Here is a 27,500-nt window from a genome sequence, read left to right on the forward strand (position 1 = left end):
TATATATATATATATATATATATATATATATATATATATATATATATATATATATATATATATATATATATATATATATATATATATCAGATGATGCAGCAAAATCATCCTAATTACAGTGCACTGTAGTGTAAACTACATGTTCGTTTTCAAATATATATTACAATCTATTAGTACTTGCACTTTGATGTTGAGTACTGAATATTATAACAAAATATAATACAATATAATACATATTTTTAACTAACTAACAAAACAGTTCCAAAGTCCCAAACTGCACGATGAGTTTCCCAAAAGCATGTTAAGTTCCGCTTCGCTCTACTGGTCATGATGAGATAACTTGCGACATTTGGTTTTGGTAAAAAGACCCCCTGTCAACAACTGGCCCGACAGATGGACCACTTTAAATGTATAAGAATCTGTCTCCGTAGGAGAAACGACAAGGCATGTCTGTTTAAACAACCAAAAAAGAGCAGCGAATGCAAACGCATGCGTAAAGCCAATTTGGGGAGACATGAAGTACCTGTAACAGCTGATCAGACTCGACACTTACGTGCGCTCTGCAGGTGTTTGAAGCCATTATTAACCGGCACGGCAGAAACCTGCAGGTGAAAAACATGACCGAGCAAGCACAAGAGAACAGGTAAAGCCATTCCTGCGACTGTGTGAATTATTAAACCGTGCTCGTGTAAACCAAAACAGGAAAAACAAGCGGCGCTCACGTGACGCTTTTGTTTGCGCAATCACGAGCACTGATTGGACATCATACACATCTGAAGGCTGTCGTCATTACATCATCTACTTTACTACATGCATAAATACAGTACGTAAACTTGCATTTGAATTAATAAATTGTGAAATTAAAAAACTGGACTCGACCTGGTTACTTTGTCAACTGTTTTAAACTCATCAATGAACACACGAGACGTCTTTATTTTTGCCTGGTCGTTTATTAGAAATGAATAGGGTCATAAAAGTATTTAAAAAACGGATAGAAAAAAATATTTGTAGTCCATGGTTTGGAGAAATGACGCGCAAAGCGTTAAAGCGCATGTCGTATCTCTTGCTGCCCGGAGGAGGACAAATCCTCATAATATTCCCACAGTTTATGCTTTTTCATATGTGCGCACAGCCACCACGTCCCCAATGGTGAGTTTCTAAAACAGAATCGAAATCAGCAAGTTATTAAAGTTCAGTCAAACGAAGAGCTAATGTCGAGTTTACCGTGCTGTGAAGACCCTTACAATCACCATCTTCCCGTCTTTGATCTCCCGGACGTGAGTGGTCTCTTTTTCATCCCACTTCTGCACATGGACAAGCCGGTCTCCGTCCATTACCACAGTGGACTGGTAAAAAGAACACAGAACTGCGCATTCATCTCAAACTGTAAGCTTCAGACAGAACGCGTCTCCTCTGGAAGCTGTGGTGACACTTCCCGTTAAATCATGTTACGAAACATCTTTTTTTTTTTTTTTCTCCCCAAACCTACTTTACAGTGTCGGTCATCCACGGTGGTCTCATCAAACTCCTCTCCCAGCGTGAATGAGATCTCGGAGTTCTTGAAAGTACTCTGTGATTTTAGGACCACTTTGTCTCCCTCTTTGGAGATGATGGTCGTCGGTTTGGTCACATTTCCAACTTGTCTTGTTGCAAACCCAATGCCTTAGAAAAAAAAAAAAAAAAATCAGAAGCATTGAATTCATGCAGCCTTTTTTAATACCTTTGGGGTAAATCAAATAAAAATAAATGTAGAAATAATAAACGATTTAATAATTAGGCTATTATTAATGATTGCTATGCTGAAACTTACCTAGAGCTTTCATATACTCATCAAAGTTGTCACTGCTGACCAGTTTCCATGTGCCACAGAAAGCATCTACCATTTTTAAAATTAAGCTTTTCTGATCAGTAGACAAATGTAAATTTTATATTAATGCTCTGCAGAAAACGCAGCTGCATTTTGTCTTCGCAAAGGATCTTAAATAGTGTCTTTCAGCTCCAAGACAATGGGAAGAGGGAGGAGTCAGCTTTCCCATTGGCTTTTTGTCAAAATTTGTCGAGTTTGTAAAAGTTTGTGTGTGTATATATATATATATATATATATATATATATATATATATATATATATATATATATATATATATATATATATATATTACACACACATACTATATAAAACATTTCTGTTATTTTCTAGGTGAATATTTATGCTAAAAGATATATGCAATTCTTTGTCAATCAAATTCTTTGTTTAGCCTCAGAAAGTTAACAGAAAAAACATTTTACGTATAGCACACACACACACACAGACAGTTGATAAACTACATTAATAGAAATCTATTTAGTTTTGATGATGTTATGTTTTTGTGTTTTTTCCAAATTAAAACCTGCTGTAATATGGTGACTTTTTCTGTGCCCTCACATTGCAAAAGATATCTAGTGTCCTCTGCTGGTTACAGAAATCACCATCACTGATCCACAGTCCAAAAAAAAAAAAAAAGTAAAACTATAAAAACTAAGCACAGGATTTATTGTCATTTTTAAACATAGCATAATGGCATTTTACATGTAGCTTACAACAGACGAAATGACACAAGAATTATGGCCAGGTAAAAATGAAAACAGATGTCATTTTCTGATGGAAGCATGATGAAAAGATGAAAGAGAGGAAGAACAGCAAGTCTCCGCAGTCATATTTTTTCACTGCCATCGACAACAGCAAAGAAATATCTGAGACAAGTACTTAAGAGGACGTCCGAATGACATGAACACGGATGTTTGCAGCAAAACTTCATAGCTAACAATCCAATATCAGCTCACGCAGGGCAACACTGACAGCAGTTACGCACAAAACAAAAGGCTTTTAAACAAAACTAGCAAATATAATGTACAATTCTGTATTTACAAGAAGAAAATATCATATTTCGTGTTATTCAGCACTGTTTCTTATCCTCTGGCTAGAATGTTAACAATGCATATCTTAACAATACAAAACACAGAAGATGCGGCGTTATACAAGGACAGACAAAAATCGTAAGATAAAAAACTTTACTTACATCACCAAATGGAATGTATTTACTTTTTTTTGTGCAAAAAGAGACATTTTTGCCACTACATGTCAACATTCAGAGAAAAATGCTATTATGGAAAGTCAAAATGTTTTTTTTTTTTTTTTTTTTTTTAAATGGGAAAGCAGGTCACATCTGTTTTCATAAGACACACGAAACAGCCGGTCGTTAGGAAAATCATGACAGCGAGTCTTTGGGGGAAAAAAAAAGTCAAATCTGACAAAGTCATCGAGGTATGAAATGAACAATAGTTGATATTTGAAAAACGCAATTTCGGATGAATTCCTGTAATAGGAATGAGCTGCTTCCCCGCTGGCCCGCGTCTGAAAGCCAGTCATGGGTGGTCTCGATGTTGCATAGCGCAGAGTGTAACAGTTGTTTGGTCAATGGGGCAAGAGAAGAGGCAGGTCATGTGTGAGTCTCTCGTGAGGTCAGATCACTGCCGAGTTATGAGCCCTCTGTCTTTGCCCCCTCTGTGGTTTCTTTAGGTGGGTCGGACGAGGACGAGCTCTCTCCGCACGGTTCACCATCATCTGCGTTAAAGGACAGAAATGATCGTTAATTGCAACATTCTATGTCAACTGAATTTGTTCTTCAGTAGACCTGTTCATCCGAAGCAATTCAAGAAATTCGTACAAGGAAAGTGGATGTTGGTTTTTTACTGTCAAGCCGCGGAAAGTGACACGCACGAAAAGTATCGTAAAAATGGTTTATAGTGTGAATGCAATTATATTTAGTTGTTTTACTCGCATAAAATTGCAGTATATCTTCAGATGATTTGGAACTTATGTCGCTTTTCACTGATAATTTTATATGTAGCTCTCAAATCTCATTTCTAGGTACGTTTTCTATGTTCATCGCATGACGTACCAGAAACAAAGAGTAATTAAGCTAAAGTGTAAATGAGATTTGAACGCTTGAGAAGATAAAAGGAACATTTATTTTGTTGCTTTAGAAGATTTTAAATATCTTAAATTTACGTTAATAATCAAGGGGATTTAAAATTTTTGGATGACTGAAGAATATTCACTGACTTTTATTTTTCTAATTAATTATTTTTCTAGCCACCATAAAAGTATTTTAGATACACTTTTATTTAATTTAATATTTTAATATTTTATTTATTAATATTTTAGTACAAATCTTAAGAGAAACACAAAATGTTGACTGTAAAATAAAACAATTCTCATGATTTCTTTATAAGAGGAAACAATATTTTTTTTTTTATTTATTCACACTATTTTTCTCTTACCTTTACAGTAGACCCCGTAGCATTAGGACTTTATTACAGTTTTATGGTGATGATTATTTGTTCTACTTGGAGCTTGACAGTATTAATTACGATTTAATTTTATTTATATGAGAAGAAGATTCACTCTACTCTTTTTTTTTCTTTTTATATTTCATACAAGGCCAATTACACGATAGCCCACTAGATGGCAGGAGAGGTAGTTTATGATTTAACAGGACCCAGTTGCTTTCATGGCAAAGAAATTCATGCGACATAAGGGTGAGCAAACGATGACATGATTTTCATTTTTGGGTGAACTGTCCCTTTAAGGCACTAGCACAGAAACAGCATTGTTTTTATTATTATTTAAAACAGGATAAATAATGCACGATATGGAATAGGCAGCAGATTCAACACTGCTGAAAATCTCCCGGCATCATCACAAATCGCTCATGGAACATCATTTGCAGGGATCACACGCAATGCCTTTGAGGATTATGGGTAACCGAGCAGATCAAAAGTGTTTGACTGCAGGCAGTTATTGATGCGGAGGAAAATTCGGTCATGATCTGATCATCAAAAGAAGACAATTTGAATTCATATTTATCAGAACTGTATGTGTTGAATCAGGCTCATTGCCTAGGGGGTTAAATCTCTGATAACACTCTTTTTTTTTTAGTTTAATGTTGATGCACTGGACACATGTGTCTTTGAAAATCACAGGTTTTCACCGGCTACCACAGAAACCATGACTAAGGAACGGCTTTCTGACAGCATCTGGTGGCGGTCTAACTTCCAGCCGACCCCCTGATGACAGCTCGGTCACACAAAAGCACTTAAGCGTCGAGCAAAGCGTGTTTGTGATGAGAGAGTGCTCTTTTCTCTGCAGAAAAACACCTTTTAAAAAGAGGTGCTTTTGTCATTCACAGCTCAGTCTCACACAGGGGCGTGATTAGACTCATCACAGACATCAGAGGTCCACAGTGTAGATTAAATTAGCCTCGTTAACTTATGCACTGAACTAGTTTCAAGCACTGTTAATTGCAAAATTCCCTTGCATAGGTTTGCAGTTTAATTACACTGCAGTATTTCATTTAGGTTATGTCCTTTTTATATATAAACTTACATTTTATTCAAATTGTATTTCTTTGCTTATTATGTATTGCTTATTTTATTTATTTCTGCTTACTTGTTTTACATTATTTTTCTTAATTATTGCTTAAATCATTTTAGATGTTATATTCATATTTTCGCTCTTTGTTACGCATTTGTAAAGTACATTTATTATTACTTTTTTAAAATTATAATAAGCTTGCCATTCACCAAAAGACTATATATTATTATCATTTTACATGATACATTAACGATCAAAGGTCTCAGTCCATTATCCTCATTCAGGCAGCATTTATTTGAGCAAAAATGGCAAAAATCAAATGTGTGTGATTATTTGATGACGCAAAAATCTTAGAAATGTCAGGTTTGATCAGTTTAGTGCATCCTTGCTGCGCTAAAAGTACACTTTATGTTGCCGATATCCAGGGTTGGTTGCTTTAATATTTATTAATTTGCATTATTTTCACTTTTTTCCTTATATTTCGCCTAGTCATGATGCTGATCTTGCAAGCACACGCTTTAAAATACTGGCGCATACATTGAGACTAATGGACATACATCAAACTCAAGCCGAACGAAAGACAACATACAGTACCTCCCACTGAAAGCTCGGCTAGTTTGTCAGGCAGGTCAGCAGCTCCGGGGCCGGCTGTGGAACCTAGAATATCTGGCAATGCATTCCGCCGGCCAGTCCTGCCCGTGGCTGCAAAGTCAGAGACAACAGGTTCCACATCAGTCATCTCTGGTGGTCTTCATAGCATCATCTGAAACAAACCAAACGAAATGGACTCGATCGGTAACCGGCGTAAAAGTGTTAAATAAGAGAACTGTTTCATTTCAGATTTTAGAATTTTAGATTTAAGTTTCATTATACACAAGCAAACATATGATTGATAGGCTAGTTTCTGGTTTTCATTTTAAATTGTGGGCGATTAATAAAACAGAATACTACAACCAGGATCACAAATAGTGTTATTACGAGCAGATACTCTGTTCTTTATAAAAAAATTTTTTTTATTGTATTGTATTTTTATGTTGTTGTAAATGAATACCTAAATAGGGACATAATAGTATACTTAAAATATGATGTAAAGTTCACTTAAAGAAAACTTACGAGTATACTTGTGATATAAAACTACTAAACTAGTATACTGAGACTATACTTCAAAGTGTACTAAAATGATACTACAACTATTTAATTAGTAAACTATCAGCATACCTGTAAGTTTATTGTAGTATAGTTTCAGTACTAGTTAAAAACTTTGATGTAAACTGATTAAGTTACAACGTATACTTAAATGTATAATTTTATGCACTAGAAAGTGGGCCAATTTAGTCCCAAAGAGTACTTACGAGTATACTACTAGTACACTAATACTTGTATACCTACTACATAAAGTACTTGAACCTTAAACAAACTTGAAGTATACATTTTGGTAAGGGTTGCCTTGTAAAACTGATAATAGCTGTCCTCTATCACTGTTAATCAGTCAAGGGTACGAAAATAGCAGCAGCGTCAAAACAAGAGGAGCATTTTTTTCTACTGCATCTCTAATGAGACTGTCTCCCTCTCCAGGGAGTGACTGAACTGAGTCGCTTATCTCTCCACAAACCGCCCACCCTGCTTACCTTCAGCCGCATGACAACATCCCTCATAATTTCCTCATTGGGGGGGGGGATTGTGTTTCGTATTTACATTTCTCTACGCCTCGTTCAGTCGAACACACTACGCCGCTACGCAAGGCAGAGAGGCTTTGAGGAATTTGGCCAGAGTCCCTTGTGGGATGTACACTGTGTCAAGGAGGATTGCAAATAACATTCATTGTGCTGGCAGTACAAGACAGAATTTCCAATTCGCTAAGCAATGCCTTCAATCAGCAGAAACGCTTGATTAGCCTTTAGTTAAATGATTCTTTAGTCCGAGCGTCGTTGAATCAGATGCGACTGTACACATAGCTTGCGGGGGGAAAATTCACTACTGGAAAGGACAGATGGGAAAGTGGGAACAGACTGACTGATAAACTGCACCGTCAGCCTAACCAAAATCCTTTTTTTCTTATCCTAAAAAAAGAAAAACAGATGGCTTTGCTCATCATATAAAATATATGAAAACAACAGTGATATCTGGGTCAGTTAGTCCAGAATCTTGATTCTACGGTGAACCAATCAATATCTTTATGAATTTAAAAATAATTTCACTGCATCTGACAGTGTTTTTCCTTTTTCAGAAAGATCCATATCCTGCCCGGCTGAAACCATTATTACAAATTAGATGGCACCACTGCAGCTTAATCATAAAAAATTCGGATCGATTTTCATCCGTGCTTCACCGGTGCTAAATTTAATAGAATCAAAACATCACTTTTGCTAATGATAGCCATTTAGTTGGATTCAAGCTGGATTTTTATTTACATATTCAATCTGACCAGCAGAGGGCATGCATTGAATCCATCCAAACTGAGTTTTTACATTTCTGAGGCTAAAAATGCCTTTTTTTATTGTAAATATGCAAAGACATTCAATAAATTCAGTTATGGACCGTTTTTACACGCTTGAAGTCTAATGGCAATTCAAAATTCCCTCAGTTACGTCAAGTGAAAAAGAAGAAAAGAACATTGTATTCCTGAGAATTATTCAATATAATTTTCACAATATTAATGTTATAGTTTTTATTATTATTTATTTTTATTAGTTATTTATTTTAATATTTTATTGAGCTTTATTTTTATTTCATTTTTTATTTGTCATTTTAGTAGTTCAGCTTAAACTTTTATTTTAGCGTTTTAGTCATTTCAGTTAAAGGTTTTAAGTTAAAGTTTTTCATTTTACCTGCCTACTATGGGTAATGAAAGGTTCATATTTTGGTTTTGGGACAACAACATGCGTGCAAGGTCAAACAGCCTTTTCATTGTCTTATAATATTCATTTATTTTTACCTGATTTGCTAAACGACTCCCAAACGATTCATTTTCCCAAACCCCTCCTTTGCTTGATGCTAATCTGAGGTGATTGGTCTCGTTTTCATTTCATCATGTCTGTAATGCCTCATAAAGCGTTTGTTTGTGAGCTCAGTGCTGCTTTGCGAACAGCTTTATCAGGGAAACCAAAATTTTTAACGGCGTTAAAAATGACTCATTTCAAGGACTCATAGTCGACTTTTTCTTTTGAGAGCGCACGGTGCACTTTCAGTTTTAAAACTTTGCAGGGGTTTTCGTTCATTTAAATCTGTGTTGCACATTGCTTAAAAGGTCATTTTTAAAAACCCATAATAGAGGCACATTGATATTTATAATTAATTTTATTCAGCTTAATTTAAATTCTTTACAGATAAAAAAAAACGCGCGCATAAAATTATTTAAGATATATATATTTTTTAAAAGGCTGTGGCAGAAATGTTTAAATTCGGTCAGTCGAGCCATTATTCCTGTGGCGAATAAAATGGATTATCAAAATGTCAAAGCTGTTCTTGCATGGTAATCATTCACAATCATGTTCCACTGCAATTTTCCTTGATATATTATTAATAAAATTACACATCAGGTCAGGATTGAAACCTGAGGGCACCTTGCACACTAAATGAAAAACTCTAGACGAACACATCTCACACTCCCGCGCAGGATCCTATCATGTTAAAGCTGTTTTCTCCTTTAGTCATGTCTTGTCTTGCCAAGGGCGCCATGTGTGCCAAGACTGCCCTGGTGCCCTCTCAAAAATGAATATGTGCATGACGCTTCTGCATGCTGCCATCATAAATAAATGCAACATCAATCAAACTGTATCTTTTCAGCTTCTTCATATTTTCGTCTTCCCCCTAAACCTGAACACAGCGTCTCTAAACAGGGGCTGACCACTAATGTCTACTTCTTATGCGACTCTTACAAATACGGAAAAAGTAGAATGACTTTTGAAATGGTAAATGGTACCTGACCGGAGTGAGCAGTGGTAAAAGCCATGGCTAGAGGTTTAGTTTGTCGCTAGGATATGTGACAGACTTGAATGGCTTCGGTGCATATTGTTTGGTCGGCTCTTGATGCAGAGAGATATGTGGGACACCGAATCATCAGAGACATCTGCCGCCGCTGCATCAGGCCTGTGTTACTTACTACAGGATGCTGAAAGCACAATCTCACGGAGCATTTGTACTAAATTAAGAGATATCCGTTCAAACCGATGTCAGCGTGAAATTCGAATAGACCGAATGCTTTCATTATATCAATGGTAGGAGAGGCAGTTTAAAAAAGGCCTTTTCACACCAAGCATGATAGCGATAAAGATAACGATATCTGTCTGTTGAGGACTGACTCGTGAGAACGGGACAGATTCTGATTGGCTGTCAGTGTTCATCAGCTGAAAAGAACAGCCTCTGCTATTCATTAAAATGAAAAACTACAACTTTATAGTTATCTTTGTTGCGCTCGGTGTGAATGGGCCTTTAGTCAAGAAGTAAAACTGCCTATGACTGCATTTGAAGACATTTTCTACATCTCTACTTAAGTAAAATTTTATCATTCTATTTACAAATGTATTGTTTTGAAGTATAAATCTAATTAAATGTAAAGAGATTTATTCATAAAGCAAGGAAAATTACAATTTATTATAATACTATATAAAAAGCGCATAAATATATTAATCGCATCCAAAATAAATGTTTTTCGTTTACATAATATACCTATGTGTACTGTGTATTTTTATTATGTATATATAAATACACACACATACAAGATATTATGAAAATATTTCCAAGCATACATTTATATACTTATATTTTATATTATATACAAATATATTTAATATATAAACATAGTATATTTTTCTTAAAACATTTGCATGTATGTATTTGTATTTATGTATACATATTAAATGCACACAGTACACACATATATATTGTTACTTGAAACTTTTATTTTGGGTTCGAATAATCACGATTTGACAGCACTAAATTATATACAAAATATATTTTTTCTCTCCAATGACATGATCTTTATGTAAATTTATATGTACAAAACAATCCACACTGGTAATTGTGTTTTATAGAGAATTATACAAAAATGCATTTTAAATACCTTTTAGCACTGGCTTCAAGCACTTAAAAAATCATGAGCAATAAGAGCTTTATGTTTTAAGGGCAGTTTGCTGGATAAGGTACACAACTGAAAAAACAAAGTTTCCTGTTTAACTACGACATGGTTAAACTGACTAAACAGATGGCGTTCCATCATGAGTAGGTGCTCCAGAGGAGGGGCAAATATTCACCAGCTGGATTAAGAAATTAATCAAACCAAACACCGGTGTGCCGTACATTTACAGAGTGCTTTTGCATATCTATTTATGGACTCACCTTGTTGTCACTTAAGTCTCTGCCTCACTCAATCCCGGGATCAGACGCCACTAAAATCAATGCACACTGTGGCTTATAATGACACTACAGTACAAATTCACCTCATGTGTATGCTCCTCATATGCACAATGCTCAGTGATGAGATTCTATCAGTAATCGTCTGGCTGGAAACGACACTCTCACCACCAGGCCTCCGCAGCAATGACTGATCTGGTTCCACACAAATGATGCCAGCTGGCTGGACCAGCCACTGCTGAACTACACCACCAAAAGATAACATCTCAGCATGCAGTTGATGGGTTTTGGGCACAAAGTCATCGGTTTTCATTGACAAATATTTCCTCTAAATGTAGACAATATACTGTAATGTCCTTGACTTAAAGGGTTTCTCCACCCCAGAATGATAATGTTGTCATTAATCACTCACCCTCGTGTCGTTCCAAACCTGTAAAAGCTGACTTCGTCTTCTCAACACAATTTAAGATATTTTTGATGAAAACAGGTGACTTGTGACTGTCCCATTGACTGACAAATTCTGTGCAGTAAAGAAATAAGCCGCTTGGTTTTGAATGGAGCTTCTGTGTGAGTCGTGCTACTTTACTACGCTGAAGATCCACACTAAGGATCTTTTATGTGTGTGCAATTTTTGCTAAAATATTGCCAATGTGACCATAATCTGAAGATCACGTTACTAAAATGTTGCCAGCAAAATACCTGTGGGTCTACTGCCTATCGTTTATAACGAGGCATTGCACACACAGAAATCAATTTTAATTTTAATGAATACACATCACCGACCTGAACACATTGTGAGATCTGCACAGAGAATTTATTTGCTCTCACGGAATTTCACATGGATTTCTATTGAAATGACTGCATTTCCCCAGTGATAATTTGCAAAACAAAGCTAAACGTGACCAGACATTTACTCAACCTGACTAGTGTGATAATTAGTTCACTTTCATTTTCTGCACACATGATTATTTTTATATTATGTTTATGTTGAGGACATCGGGTCAGTGGCAAACATCCCAGGCTAAACCTCTATGCTAACTCTTTTGCTCCCTAACTGCAGGAAATCTCTCACTCTGCTTCAGGACAATTCTCTCGGCTGGGAAGAGCTCTGCCACCTGAGCCAGATAACTTAGCAACCGGCACCAGAATGAGCAACAAGAGCGGCAGCTTGCTCTGCGAGGTTGAGCCCTCTTGTGAACCCCGCAACAGAGATTTGCGCCAAAAGCTGCGCAGCTGCTACCACACACACCTGCGTCCATGTCTCTACAGGCATTTACCATGTTTACCAGTAGCAGTACAGTCCCACAGAGATGTCTGTGTTTGGTCAAAAAGTCCAAAACAATTTGTTTAGTCATGCACTGCAATAAAAACAGATGTTGTTTTTTATATAATATATTAAAAATATACCAGCACGCAAAAATGCTTGTATTCAGCATGTACCCCAGATGTGAAGTTCATGCAGCAAAATGTGCTAAATATAAACAAGCATTACTTTAAATGTCAGAACAAACAAGGTTAATCCAGCCTTAATCCATGTACAGTCCAGTAACAAGCTTTAAAATAGCCCTAAGAAGGGTTGAGGTGTTTTTTCCATTTACTACTTTCCTCTCTTCGCACTTAACAGTTAATTTTCTGCCTTAGATATTCAATCTATGCTTCAATTCCAAAAAAAACGTAATTACATTCACTCTCATGGACAACACTGCAAAGAGCATAAATGAAATGGAAAAACGTGACTGAAATTTAAAAAAGGCAAAAATGATAAACACATGTGCAGTCAATTTAAATCTCTTTGTATTATAAGGCCTATTCTTTAGCATGCATTTATATGGATAAGGTGGGCTGTTTTTACAAACTTGAACATGCGGGGTGATACATAAAAAAACATTACGAAACTGAATTACTTTCTTCTGTGGAAGAATTTGATAACTACTATAATGCAAAAAAAACATAAATATCATAATCACACACAATATTCCAATCACACAATAGCTCGTGGGTCTGACATTTAAAAGATTCACTGCAATTCTTGGCAATTTTTTTTAATGAAAGAATTGACGTCTGGTTTACAGTAGGAATTCCTCAAAAAGCCTTTTTAAATCATTTCAATGAATCAGCTTGACTTGCTTCTTAAAACCAGTCATCTCAAATAACAGTCCATAACCCATAATAATGCTTCCTCTGGTAATAAAAGTCCATCCCTATCTTCAACATCCACCAATGTATTTGTTTAGAACTGATTTATACTTATGCATGGATTTTGTGTTTGTAACTACGTGCATATTTCTCTACTGCTTTAGACAAGACAATTTTGTCTCTGGAGAAGGCAATGCTATTTATATAATATGATAAAATGGAGTTGTGTGTATTACGAGTCTTTATTAGCTGTTTGGACTCTCATTCTGACGGCACCCATTCACTGCATCGGATCAATTAGTGAGCAAGTGATGTGATGGTAAATTTCTCTAAATCTGTTCTGAAGAAGAAACACATCTTGGATGCCCTGAGGGTGAGTAAATTTTGAGCAATTTAATCCTTTAACCAAACAGACTTGTTTATTCAAGTATGAGTAAATCATAGCATTTATCATAAATCGAGAGCACTCAATGGCAAATAAGTGTTCAGCATCTTGCTTTGCTTAATGAAGCACCACTTTAATACTATGATTACTTGTTAAAAGTGCATTTAGTTCATATTTATAGAGGGTCTTTATAACAAAGAACAAATCAATAATTAAAAAAGGGTTAGTTCACCCCAAAATGAAAATTCTGTAATTAATTACTCTCATGTCATTACAAACCCCTAAGACACTTGTTCATATTCGGAACACAAATTAAGATATTTTTAATGAAATCAGAGACCCTCAATAGGCAGCAACAAAACTAAAATGTTCCCAGGTACAGAAACAGTAAATACATAAATACACAACAGTCCATACTACATTTCTGGACCTGGGAACATTCAATTGTGTTGCTGTCTTTGGAGGGTCAGATATCTCTCTGATGTTCTCAAAAAAAACTTAACTTGCGTTCTGAAGATGAAGGTTTTACAGTTTTGTAACGGCAAGTCAGTGAGTAATTAATGGCAGAATTTTCATTTTGGGGTGAACTAACCCTTTAAAATTAGACAGATTGACACTTGAATATAAACACAGGGTAGGGGGGAAATCACACAAAAAAAGTCTTATATTTATTGGAACAAATACCCAGGGCCTCTCTGGGCCGTTGTCCAGGCATACAGAACACAAGTGGGACAACAGAGCTGGATTTTCCAAATAATATCCGCTCTGAGGACCAAGGACAAGAGCCTCATCTTCCACTCGACTTCTATTTGGCCTTGACAGTCTGCAACAAGACAACCCAACCTTGTAGAGCATGACTTGACAAGAAGCAAAAGTAGCTCTCAGTGCCATTGTTGCGGTGACGGCAGCTGAAAATAAATAGCTTGTTTGTGATTGGTCGCACTAGGTTATGTAATAAAAGCGTTGCTTTTGATGGCTCATGAGGACTGAACAAAACTGAGTCAGAGGAGCGGTTTGAGCAGGAGAGACTTTGTGCGTGTTACTCGCAGTCTCCCAGCACCTAACATTTAAAGGTCTTGTCTATTTACTCACTCATCTGTTCAGCCTGGCTAATGATGCTAATGGCACAGTATCTGCCAATCAATATGAGTGAGAACAATGTGGCAGATGACCTACAACAGTATGGGCTTGTGCGATAAGCCGGTGAGAAAGCAGCTTGTCTGATTTGATGGTGTTGCATCGTGCAGAGGTGTTTATTTTAGTGCATTTTGCCTCTCTGGGATTTTGTAAGGTCAAGCGATAGAAGGACAGCTAGCAATTTATCAGGCGCAGTGACCTGAGGCTGACACTATAGCGTAAAGTTGTTGACTTGGGTCTGGGAGGGCTGTTAACATTTGCATTAGGAACACAAATGCATTACTCATGAAGTCATAAAGTTGTAACATTCTTCAGTAAAATGTAACACATTAACAAATCCCTGTTTCCTCTGTGTTTCTTAAACTGTTGGTTAAGGTAAGAAATGTCTTAGATTTCTGTTTTCTTATGAACTTATCATTTTAAAATGACACAGTAGCTGTGATACAAGAAATATTCAATTGGTCTTTGAGTCTACCAATTTTTTATGCACATTCAAATACGACATTTCAAAACGTGTCACGTCAGGTTTGACACCCATGATGCCGAGTTGGTTTTCACGAGTCCTGTAATTGATCAGACGTGCATATTTGCCCATTTAAATTGCAAAAAAATAATTTTACGGAGTAGCAGGTTAAATTTGATTTTATAAAGAATTCTGTAAATGCATTTATTTTAGGTTGCCTTATCATTGCTCTTCATTCTTAGAGCTGGCGTTAGCCATGAAGTCTGATAATCTGTCAGTGGAAATATTTGCCTTGAATTTTGTTGGTTTCATAATGTCTGCAATCTGCAAAAACTAAAACACACACACACACACTATATGTTGTCTGTTTACCATGTTTTTTTCATGCTGAAATATGGAAAATTATTGACATTTTCAACAATGTTTTTATTAATTACAGTGCATTCAAGGTATTATATTATTATTCATTCCTGGGGAAATAAACCCATGTTTAACCCTACTGTTGCTAGAATACATTATTTTGAGCTAAAGGAACTCAGCGAAATGCTTTTTTATATAGTTTTTTTTCTTTACTGTTTATAGGAAATTGGAGTGCAGAGGTGAGACCTGACTCAAACCTAGGTCTTACATCTCTTGACCATTGTCACAGTGCTGACCAAATACAATTTTCTTGCATAAGCCTTTTTTATTTGCTTGATTACACATGATTATACGAGCCATTTTGTGAGAACCACTGTCCTATATGCTCAAAACCTCTCAACTCCAAATGAACATATCAATACACGTCAAATCGCTCGAGACAACTGAAACCATCATTTATCCTGATTAATGAATTAGTAAAGCATGAACCAGCATTCCATCTTAATTACTTACATTTACTGTATGCTACCATTCAAAAGTTTAGGGTTAATTAAATTTTTTGGGTTGATCTTTGAAAAAAAAAGTTATTTATTAAATAGTAATGTATAATATATTTTAAGCAAAAGAGACTTCTTTTAATGTTAAAATCAGCCTTTTTTGTGGAAACCATGACACATTTTTTCATGAATAAGTAGAGCATTTTTATGAAATACAAATTTTTACAAATGCCTTTACTGTCCCTTTAGATCAATTTAATGCATCCTTGCTGAAAATTGCTTTTAATTACTTAAAACAAACAAAACAACAACAATGGTTTCAGTTCATAAACCCGGGGTCCCAGGTTTGTGGTTGTCTTACTCCTTGTGAAAGTCCTGGGCAGAACCATCACTCATACAACCTACAAGAGCTAATAGAACATTGATTAGGGCATTTGTGTCAAACCCAGATAAATCCAAGCAACCTGGGAACCACTGATCCTTAAAAAAGCTGCCTGACCTCCGAACGAGCTTACTGCGGGACTGCCATGACTGTGCGTTTCCATTCTCCGGAGGCTTACATTGACACAGATAAGTGGATGAGCAGTGAATAGTAGGTCTGCAATGCCACGGTCGCTACAGAGACCTCACTATCCTGTTTCCACCCCGATGATAAATGCCACATACTGTATGCTTCACACACTCCTGGTCTTCACTAGTGCTAGAGGGAATGATGGTCATGCCTGTACAACACAGAGAGTTCATCTTTTCAGCACAATGAATCTAAGCTCTAGAATTGACAACAAATTCTTTATTAAACCACCTCAAAGGTGATCCATATGAAATGCGCACTACGATCCAAACCCTCTGAAGTCAAATGACAGCTTCATGTGAGGAAAAGACCAAAATGCCAATCTTCTAAGTTGCTTCATTGATTTTCATTGCTTGACCTTGACATTTTCCTGACATTCAGTTTGAATTGTATGAAACATCGCAACTTTTTTTACTGTGTTGACTATTTACGCAGTTATGCAATTATGAATAACAAAAAAACACTACTGTTCAACAAGTAGCAACAAAATGTATTTTAAATGAATTAGGTTTTTTCACATTTTGTTCATCAGAGACTCTGGAAATAGTTACTTTTAGTTAACAATATTATATTACTGTTTTTTCTATAAAAGAAAAACATTTAAAAAAATCTTACTGAATCTACACATTCGAACAGAAGTATAGTTTTTCATTCCAGCAAAAATATTTTGATATATAATATCTTCAGAAATGACTCAACAGTACCGCAAAAGCTTTTGGTCATACCGCCCACCCGTAATCTTCTTCTTACTGTATGACAATATGTGGCCGCAACCTAAACGACCTATGAGATTAGCTCTTTGATTCTTGAGGGGGTCTATGTCAAGACCTCATAACTTCATGGGGGTGGTATACATAATAAATCCAGCTGAACATACCGCACACTCCCATGTCATTCTCATAACTGCCATACAGCTGTGAAAATAACATCTTTTAAGCACATGATGTAATTCCTGTTTGCTGACGGGATCTTCTAAATAAGCCTGAAAGCACAGAGACTATTTCCTCTATTTGAGCTGTTCTGAAACAGGACGGGGTGTCTTTTTGATTGATTCTAAGTGAACAAAACGAACACCACGATCACACTGTTTTGACACTGCTCTGTTGTGCAGTTTCAGTAACAGATATGATAAAGCTTTTGACAGCTATTCCCTCTGCAGATTCTGAGCCTTTAAAGCTAGTCTTTCCCAGGTCAAAAGACATCAGCTTTTTATTTTTTTTAATCTGAGAGTTCCAACTTTTCAGGCAGTATCTTAACGGTCATTGAGCCGCGTCAATGCTGCCAAGTTGTTTGATACAGCAGCATGCCTAAAAATGTTGCCTAGATAGGCAGCTCACTAGGTTTAAACTATTGTGAGGCTGCCTATGGACTCAACTGATATCTTCTACCTTTGGAAATACCAGGGAAGTGGCCATATAAAATACACATGATTCACACACTGTGAAATAACTCGGGTTTTGGAGCTGCTGGCTGTCGTGACTAATTAAAATCTTTGAATTTACACTGAATATCTAAATATTTATAAAAGCCTGAGGTTTAAAACACCACTCAATTCATTATATACAAGAGCAGGACCATTTTTAAGGCCACATCTTATTACTTAACAGATTTCTAAGCACATCTGAAACTAATTGGCCACCTGGAAACCTCTTATGACATGTAGCCTAATATCACTGTTGTATTTATGTGATATTACAGGGTATTTCAAGGAATAATATACATTTCTTGGTGATACTTTGGTGCCACCCCCCGGTGTGCATTTATTAGCTGTGATATTTGATTAGGAAATATAATGCAGTACAAATCAGCAGATGACCCTTTAAACTTGAAACTTTAACACTGACAAATAATAGAAAACAGGCTTGATTTAAACAAAATTGTAGTCTGAATATTTAAAATCATCTGATGCCGATGAATCTGTTTAAATCGAGTCCCTTTAATTAAAGATATTTGCTGTTCAAACGATTTGGACCGATTCGCTAAGCACTAAGCATGAACATGAACGATTCATTAAAAGGTATTGACTCAAAAAAGCGATACATTTCTCAAATCGCATATAGTTGTATTTTTACAGCCAATGCAGCATAAATAAGACTTTTGACAAGCGAAACCTCACTAATGAGAAATGATTTATATGTAGTTTTTTTCAATTCTTTCTTGGTCGATCCTCTTTGCAAGTTACATGGACTTTTGGAGGTTATGTAGTTGTGTCAGTATAAACAATCCAAGCCGAATTAAGGCTTATTATTGTTAATAAAAATTGGTGTAACTACAAACCTAACAGTGAAAAACAAAGGCAGTGACGAATGATCCGTTCACAAATCAACCAACAAACTAAGCTCAACTAGTGAGGACTGGTTTAAGTTTGCATTTTCAACAGGGTTTCTCAAAGCAAGCACTCCTAGAGAAGGAATCGAAGAGGTTTTAATACCATTAATGCTCGAAGGAACTACAACTATCAAACAGCTCCAGCTGTGTCAGATAGCATGGCTCCGAGCTTCCCCTTGTCACACATTTTTTATCTGCCTGCCTTTATTCCACCTCAGACCTTTGAAAATAACATTTTGACTTAAGCATCTCTAAATCTCAAATGCATTTCATTGTAAATGGTGTTATTTTCAAGGTCTAAATAAAAACCGGTCACTCGTTTCAATATTCCAACACCTTCACCGACACATCTGTGCGTGGTGAACAAAGCCAATTAGCGCTGCGTTACAGCGACGTCTCCAGCCATACCCATAGATATCAAAGCTGTTTACTGCATCGCATCACATGTACGGCCAAAAATAACACAAGCCAAGTCACATCCAATCATCTACAGGGGATCAGAAACAAACTTAGCAGCAGCAAATTGAAGATGAACTGTAGGTTAGCCGGACAACAAGGGTTTTAATCTCCACCTATTTATAGCAGATGCCAGCCGCTTGAGGGCAAAGCCCATTCGTGTGGGCTAGAAGAACAAAGCACAGATTACATGTGATTCATCTTCTCACGTTTGAAAAGCAGACCTTAGTTTCCTGCACAGTGCGTCCCCGGGGAATGATTTTCCCATTGGCTATCTGCCTCCCCAAACAAAGATCGTGCTCAATGACGCAACACTGATGTGCACCGGACGTTGCTGAAATACCAAAGAAAGGCAAAGTGGCATCAATCAGATCTGACATTTTCCAAATCTATATTTGGACTGACTAATGATACACAGCATCAAGCATTTTATATTAAACTATATGAAAGCCATATTATTTATAAGCTTCTCTTCTGTAAAACTGTATCAAATATATCAGATATGGTGATAGGTTTTCCAAATGTATTTCAGTAAGGACTGATTGCAGTGTTGATTGATGTGATTAGCGGCATTTGCCAAGACAAGAATCACTATTAGCATTCCTCGTGCATTTCATTCACTATTTGTGCTACATACATGAATGATGTCTCAGATTGCACAGCTTGTGTGCTACTTCTTTGATATGTGATCTAATTTACCATTTCCACCAGACAGATGATAAAACTATCCAGAAATCTCATAGGAAGTATCTAGGAACCAGAACATCATAGAGATGGTGGGCTCTTGTCATTTAACTGAGAGCACTAACAACCACTCCAAACACCATAACAAGACTAAGGTTTAGCATTATCGCGACCCAGACTACAAGCGCCACCAAAATGTTCTATACTAAAAGGTTCAAATCTAGTTGTACAAAACAGCGCAGTACTGTAAAGCATTAGAACAGGTATGTTGCACTGAGATAAAAAATCCATTTGTTCTTTTGATATCTTTTCACAGGACAATTTTCACGCATCTCAACGGTTTGCTATAACCTCTTTAAAGTGACTTCAGCCAACATTTTGCTGATTCCAAAATGCGCCGTGTTTTCTACTGTATATGCGGTAGCAAACCACAAGACAGCAAGAGCAATAAAGTAATTGGGTTGTCTTTCTTTCAAGAACATCTAAGCAAATCTGCATTGAAAGAGATTTCACAAAAAGCGGGCTCCAATGAAACTGAATCAGTTAGGGTCATTTATCTAAAGCTTTATTTAGCAAATCAATATGCTACACTTAAATGCTCCTGCATTAAATTAGTCCATGCTGGCATTTTTTTAATTATTTTATTAGTCAGAGAGTTAGAGAGCTTTCTGATGTTACTTGGCACACATTTTCAGGTAACTATTACTATATGGTACAAAAACACCTCTGAAAGATTTATGACAGGCTGTATAGAAAATTACATGAAAGGAGAGGAAGGCAAACTAACACTGATCAATAGCAATGCAGCCATAAGCAACAGAAGCCACAAAGGCTTGACCTTCAGTCTAAAGCCCCTAAAAGTGTTCAGTTAGAGGGGAAAATATCCTTAAGACTAAATATACACATTTATGAATTCTCATCAGTATGCTATTATGAATGCACAATTACTATGATAGCTCCTAAATGTTCAACTTTGAGAGCCACATACAAATATCAATAAAGTTCTGTTCACACTGACAGCAACCAAAAATGATTAAGGTTGGGAATAGAAAACTAACTAATGCTTGTACTTAAGATTGGGAACAGAGGACTAATGCGTGTAATTGCTTGTAGGCTAATGACTATGACTAATTAACCAATAATAATAAATGACTAATATTGAATGTTTGTTGTGAGTATAGTCGGCATGGCTCTTATGAGACTTTTTTATGTAGTTGTTTCTTCTGTGTAGCCTCAAATTAAACATACAGGGCCCTATTTTAACCATCTAGACGCAAGTCTAAAGCGCACGGCGCAGGTGCACTCAGGGGCGTGTCCAAATCCACTTGTTTCTATTTATATTTCAGAGTCTCGTCTCCAATTCCCTTTAAGAGCGATTTACACTCGCTTTTGCATGGCGAAAAAGCTGAACTTCTCAAGCAAAGAAACCAATCTGCTCATGCGCAAAGTTAAAGCGCATGACCAGATCATCTACGGGGCAAGCAGGAATCCACTGAAGCTTCCCGAGGGTCGTTGGATGCAGGCTTTCAAATAGCTCTCCCTGATAAGTCAGTTTATTTATATATATATATATATATATATATATATATATATATATATATATGTGTGTGTGTGTGTGTGTGTGTGTGTGTGTATACAGTATGTGTGTGCGTGTGTGTGTGTGTATAAGACACATTCTTCAATTAATTAGCCAATTTCATTCGTCGATATAAGTAGCAACAGGCTGAAATGCAAATAGGTAGGCTGATTCTGATACACATATTGACTGTCCATCGTTACATTTTTATATGTATGTAGCCCACCCAGAGGTGCATTTTCTACAAAAAAAAATGCATTTCTTTGTTTTGCAAAAATGTTATTACTACTATTAGAATTATTAATGGCACACTCCACTATGTTCCTATTCCTATTTATTTATTAACGGTAACAAAAATGGCGATTTCCAGCAACTGCAATCATTTCGGTGACATAAGTGACAACAAATCACTGTCAGAATGGGAACAGGGCTTAACAAAAGCATCAAAGAGTTTATAAAACGCTCAGTGTGCTGCACTTGGACAAACACGAAATGTCAGATGCAAGACAGGCTTTTTAAATGCCATTGATTGCATTTTACAACACTTCTCTGTGCACCTACAGTCTAGGCTTTATGACACACATAGTGCGCCATGCATGAAGACACTGTGCTTTCATAAATAATTCACATCTGCGAGGGTTCCAGTGTAAGATCGATAAGAGCTCCTTGTGAATGTGACTCCTTACTCTCCCGTCACTGGCAATTTATCCAGAGCAAACACAGACACAGGCTTTATTTGACAGAAAGTGAGAGTTTTAAAGCTTCACAACACGCAACAATCTGCTTTAGTTACTTGACATATGGCACATACAGCTGAGAGCAGACAATATAATAAGCTGCTGTCTTTGTGCAAAACATTTTGGCAGTTAGCAGAAGATCAAACTGAAAGCCAGGATACCTTGATCCCTAGATGGCCGTGGTGTATTTTTAGGTCCAATATGATGATGTGCTCAAATCCGGCGATTTAAGATAAGAGATAACAGTGAGACCTCTGGCCCTTTATAACCCTCCGGTGCCAGACTTTTCACAAGCCCTGCTACAGTATATTGTACAGCCTAGGATTAGGCCTTATCGCTAGGACACTGTGTGGTCTTTAACTTCTAACTGAAGGAGAAACACCACACGATGAACCCCATATGGCGAGATGCGTAAAAGCCCACATCTCGTTAGCGATGTGCACCTCTGCAAACCGCCGCCGATCCATCAGTGTCACCTCCAGAAAACCCCTATTCAGAGTTACAATAAAGGGTACTTCCACAAAAAATAAAAAAAAATCTTCATACATATGTGATAACTTCTACTTTCTTTTTCAGTTGCTCAATTCCTAAGGCACTTTTAATGATACCGAGCCAACGTCTTTTTTGGCAGCCACTTTTTTTCCGCTAACTATGCCAAGCATCATTGCATGTTCTAGTGAAGCTGTTACGAAGGTACGAAAAACAGACACTTTAAAATGTATATATAATTAATCTTTGCAATAAAGGTTTGTTTAATATGAAATTGCTCATTTAAAAATGTTTCTGCCACTAGCAGGCATCTGGCTAAATTGCAAAAACCAATGATTATTTTCAAACAATCCATCTTTAAATAAAGCAAAATACTCTCTTTATCCCTGTATTCTGCATTACCAAACAAAATCTTACTGAAAGCTCATTTTTTGAGATATCAAGCTCGAATTTGACAACAACTTCTTAAGATTTATGGTTTTGATTTTTTAAACGTTTCATAAAATATAGATTTTATATTAAATATTGTTGATAAATAATTTTTTGAAATGTATCTGCCATGGGTCTCCTTTAAAATGGGACCAAACTTAAGTCTATGCTCCCAAGCTTCAAACTGTTATATTGAGTTATACTGTTATACAGTTATACTGTTATATTGAGTATATATACGGTAAAGACCGTGCAGTAGCTCTATACTTCAAGTTGCACTGGGAAAAAAAAAACTTACTGTTAAGTAATGACCATCTATGATTATTTGTGTTGCATGCTGCATTGCTTTTTATTGTATATTTATGTAATGCATTGACCAACTGGTGGAATGAATGGAGAGTTGAGCTCTCTTGGGATCTCGCCAGCAAAACACTAGAACAGAAGCTGTCATGCCTTTCACTAGAGCCTTGATGATACTCCGAGGGAGGCTGAAACAGAATGAATATCAGCTGTTAAAAGAGAGAAGCTATGCAGCTTCAAGGCCAAATTTTGATCTGCTGCATATTGTCGGCTTAAATCGGTTTAATCTTTTCAAATGCCTGCTTTAAAAGACTAGAAAGGACTTTGGGTTACAAATAAGCACCTGAACCTCTCAGTGCTTCGTAGTAATAATATGTTTCAATTTACTCATTACAGTAATCTGTTTAGAATGTGTGTCACTTTAAAATGCATTGACTATAATGCTCCTCAAACTCCTGAGGCTAATTTTAAAAGAACAAACAAATGCGGTAAATGGAAGCATATTTTCGCAAGAGGATATGAATAAAAAGGTAACCTAATTTTTAATCTTACAATTCAGTATTTTTTTTTTCAGAATTGCATATACAGTTCTAAAAAACTTTACTGTGCACTTCATCTTTTTTATTTTGTCGTGGAATAGAATAGTGAGATATAGAGTCAGAATTCAGATAACCTTTTTCAGAATAGTGATGAAAAGAACTGAATTCTATATATATATATATATATATATATATATATATATATATATATATATATATATATATATATATATATATATATATATGTTAGAATTGTTAGAGACTATGTTAGAGATAAAATGTTGCAATTTTATTTATTTTATTCTGTGGAGCAAATAAGCTTAGAAACACAAAAGTATGCAATTTTGAATGTTTAAAAAAAAAAAAATTCGAAACACTCCACTGCCTGCAATTGGTCAATAAACAGATAGTCCAGTCTCCAAACTTGCAGTACTGTTGGTGTGGCAGGATTGCAATAAAGCAATGTTTTGATTTTATGTTGGACTCAGCACATTAATGACTTAAATGCTTTCAGTTAATCCAAATATGCAGAAACATTCATAAGACTATTATGATAAACATTACAACAAAGAATGTTACGGCTATTGCGTAACTGCTTTCTTTCATCACTTGTGATTTGATGTAATTAAACAATGCTGTAATAACAAAACCACGAGCCGGACATATTGCTAAAAACACAACTCTGCCTGTTAAAACAGCCTAAAGAAACAAAACAACGAGTCTGAATGCCGAATCTGCCTTTTTTGTTTAATTGCCGGTCTTGTGACATATGTGTGAAAGCAGACGAGCAAGTGTGAACGTGCAGCACCAGCGGTAATGGAGAAAATAAACTGTGCCAAACGATACCGTCTAGTCCCATGAGCGCAATTAGCTTTATGAACAGGCAGACACCGCTGCAAAGTTTCTGTTATCATCAACAAGGCCAATTAAAAATAGATTCTCCATGGGCGGCACCCAGCAGGGCAGTTTACTGTACCACGGCACAACGTTCGCACACCTCTTTGTGACCGAGACACATTCTGCCATTGAAATTAATAGATGCAGAAGGGCAGGCAATTTCGATGCATGATCTAAAAAGAAATGTCTATCCGCGGTGAAATCTAGACCACAAAAAAATAGCCTTAATACTTATCGTGCTTGTAAAGTGTAAGTGTGCTGATAATAAAATAACAGCTTTCGAAAACTAGATCCTGCCCTCCATCTGTAAATCTTGTGAGGGTCACCGAGCTGTTCTGGGAAAGATGGGACGTATCAATGTGTAATTTCATGTGTGATTTAACCCTGCTGGAGGCTCATCCGTTATCACACCACAGCGACATGACAATCTTTTGTTACCAAAAACACTAGCGTAGCGTGCAAAAATAGATGCATCCATAACAACAGACAAACAAACCATATAGAGGGCTGTAAATGCAGGACTCATTATAATAGAAAGGACATGGTGTCCGTTTGAGTAAATGCCTCTAGATGAGAAGATAATGAAACTGCTGTGTCTCCTAGGCAACTTTAACTGCCTTTAACATAGTATGTTGCAATTAAATGATCACAAATGTCACAGTATCTGTTCTGCTCATCCTACTCAGCAAATTAATTAAAAATGGAGAAAAAGAAATCAATATGCTCGCGACTTAATAAAATAAACATTTTTTTAGCGATTTAATTGTAGTCTTATTTGTGTTTGGAAATAATAACTTTGAAGGTGCTGCTTAGCTCACTGTAACTATACATTACATTTTTTTTTTTTAATAACAATAAAGCCTCATTACCGGAGACTTGAATCATTTACATATAAATACATAACATACAAGTGCAATAATCCCTGCTGGAAAATCCAGTTTAAGCTGTTTTGATACTGTTTCCGGCTGGTCTAAGCTGGTCATTAGCCGGTTGACCAGCAATCATGTTCTAAAAACCAATTTGATTGACTTAACCTAGTATGACCAACTGGTAGCCGGTTTGTTGTTGTGCACGGACCACCTTTGACCAGTTAGAAGCCAGCTACAATAGAAACGATTTCATTTTACTACATCAAACCCAAGGTCATGACGCAAACGGGGTACACCAGAAATAAATAATGAAGTCAAATAGTAACAATAATAATAATAAAAAAGTGTACTGTACAGTTATAGCATAACCGTACGTAAACCTCGTTGTGAAGAATGCAACAGCCTCTTTTCAACATGTAAACCAGCCACATGCAACAATCATTCACATTCAACACGAAAAATGGAGAATTCTGTTTATATAGTTCATTTCTTCATGTGTCAGACGCGCAGGGAATATTGCATGATCACAGTGCATATGAACTGGCGGATGACACTCGAAGAGGAACAATAGATTTTCCACAAGACGTTGTTTAACTGCCATCCGTACTCGTTCAAAACACGTGGTTCATTCATTTAGTTATTACGCTGTCATTTAAGCTGCGTGTAAATGCACGCACAGCTGCGATGCATCGGCGAGCATCCGAATAGAGCAGCGCGCATAGAGAAGTTCAAAGCGCGCAGCGATGCTCTCCACATACGCGTCTGACACATCTCTTAACCTTCGGTCTTTCTTGAGACAGTCCTGCAGCAGAGCGCTTTACTCACTCCGAACATGAAGCAACTCCTCGAAGCAGAGTTATCCGGGAGAACACTCCGAATCAGTACCAACAGAGGCTATCCGCGAGGGGAATTCCGCGTATTGAGACCATCTTCGTCGTGATTCTCCTTCTCTCTGACACTGAGTCCGGCGCGAGCGAGCATCACTACCTCTCGCGCCGCTGACATCACACGAGAGCGCGCATAGCCAAACGCTGCCCGTCATACACACACACACACACACACTTTAAGCACATACAAATATGTCATTTGCACGTTATTTGTCTAATTCCCTATTTCCTGTGTGTGTGTGTATATATATATATATATATATATATATATATATATATATATATATATATATATATATATATATATATATATATATATATATATATATATATATATATATATATATATATATATATATATATATATATATATATATATATATATATATATATATATATATATATATATATATATATATATATATATATATATATACACATACACACACACACACACACAGAGTTTTTTGTTATAATAGAAGTATTATAACAAAATAGAGGCATTCATTTTTGCACATATACAATTATGCATTTAATATGTGAAAGGGAATAATGATATATATTTGCCAGTTGTATGTGTCTCTAATTGGGTCTTTCTGTAATCAAAGTTGACGCCTTATGTTCTATTTTTACCAGATAACTCAGTGACCCACCGCCCTCTGGGTCACACTGTAATCTCTTTCTTACAACTACCTTAAGCATCTTATGCAACTACAATCCTTCCTTTAACAAGCAAAACCACAACCCTCTGAACTAGCTGAGGATAATTACTTCTGTACTACCGCATACTGTAGCAGACACTTCATCCCATTTGTCAATTCCAAAAATAAAATGAACTCTGGTGGCCCAGGGGCATGCGTTTAATTATGAAATGATAGAGGATGTCTGTAGACCAAAAGAGTATTGATCTAAGAGAATGACTAAAAAGAGATTTTGTTCCTGAAAAATTTATGAAGAAGCGATTAACTCTGAAAAAAAGCAAAGCAGCTCTATTG

The 27,500-nt window shown here is 36.3% G+C and overlaps 3 protein-coding genes across 3 annotated transcripts in view; all 3 read right to left on the reverse strand.

Annotated features, from left to right (window-relative positions):
- Nucleotides 1-721, reverse strand: part of smpdl3a (sphingomyelin phosphodiesterase acid like 3A) — a 5,535-nt gene extending 4,814 nt beyond the window's left edge. Inside the window, exon 1 of the mRNA XM_043220374.1 lies at nt 554-721. Coding sequence (XP_043076309.1) covers nt 554-653 — 100 coding nt within the window. The 5' untranslated portion in view covers nt 654-721. The remainder of the gene's footprint in view (nt 1-553) is intronic.
- Nucleotides 722-930: 209 nt separating this feature from the next.
- fabp7b (fatty acid binding protein 7, brain, b) lies at nt 931-1,996 on the reverse strand. The gene is made up of 4 exons (XM_043220375.1): nt 1,811-1,996; nt 1,490-1,662; nt 1,245-1,346; nt 931-1,157 (listed from the first exon to the last, which is right to left on the reverse strand). The coding sequence occupies exons 1-4, from the start codon at nt 1,881-1,883 to the stop codon at nt 1,107-1,109; spliced, it is 399 nt and encodes a 132-aa protein (XP_043076310.1). The 5' UTR covers nt 1,884-1,996; the 3' UTR covers nt 931-1,106.
- Nucleotides 1,997-2,509: 513 nt separating this feature from the next.
- On the reverse strand, nt 2,510-26,594 carry pkib (protein kinase (cAMP-dependent, catalytic) inhibitor beta). Its single transcript, XM_043218760.1, has 3 exons — nt 26,444-26,594; nt 6,008-6,176; nt 2,510-3,601 (listed from the first exon to the last, which is right to left on the reverse strand). Exons 2-3 carry the CDS (start codon nt 6,150-6,152, stop codon nt 3,516-3,518), a joined length of 231 nt encoding a protein of 76 aa, XP_043074695.1. The 5' UTR covers nt 6,153-6,176; nt 26,444-26,594; the 3' UTR covers nt 2,510-3,515.
- Nucleotides 26,595-27,500: the final 906 nt, after the last annotated feature.

This window comes from Puntigrus tetrazona, chromosome 20 (assembly GCF_018831695.1).
Source record: "Puntigrus tetrazona isolate hp1 chromosome 20, ASM1883169v1, whole genome shotgun sequence".
In the NCBI taxonomy this organism is placed as follows: domain Eukaryota; kingdom Metazoa; phylum Chordata; class Actinopteri; order Cypriniformes; family Cyprinidae; genus Puntigrus; species Puntigrus tetrazona.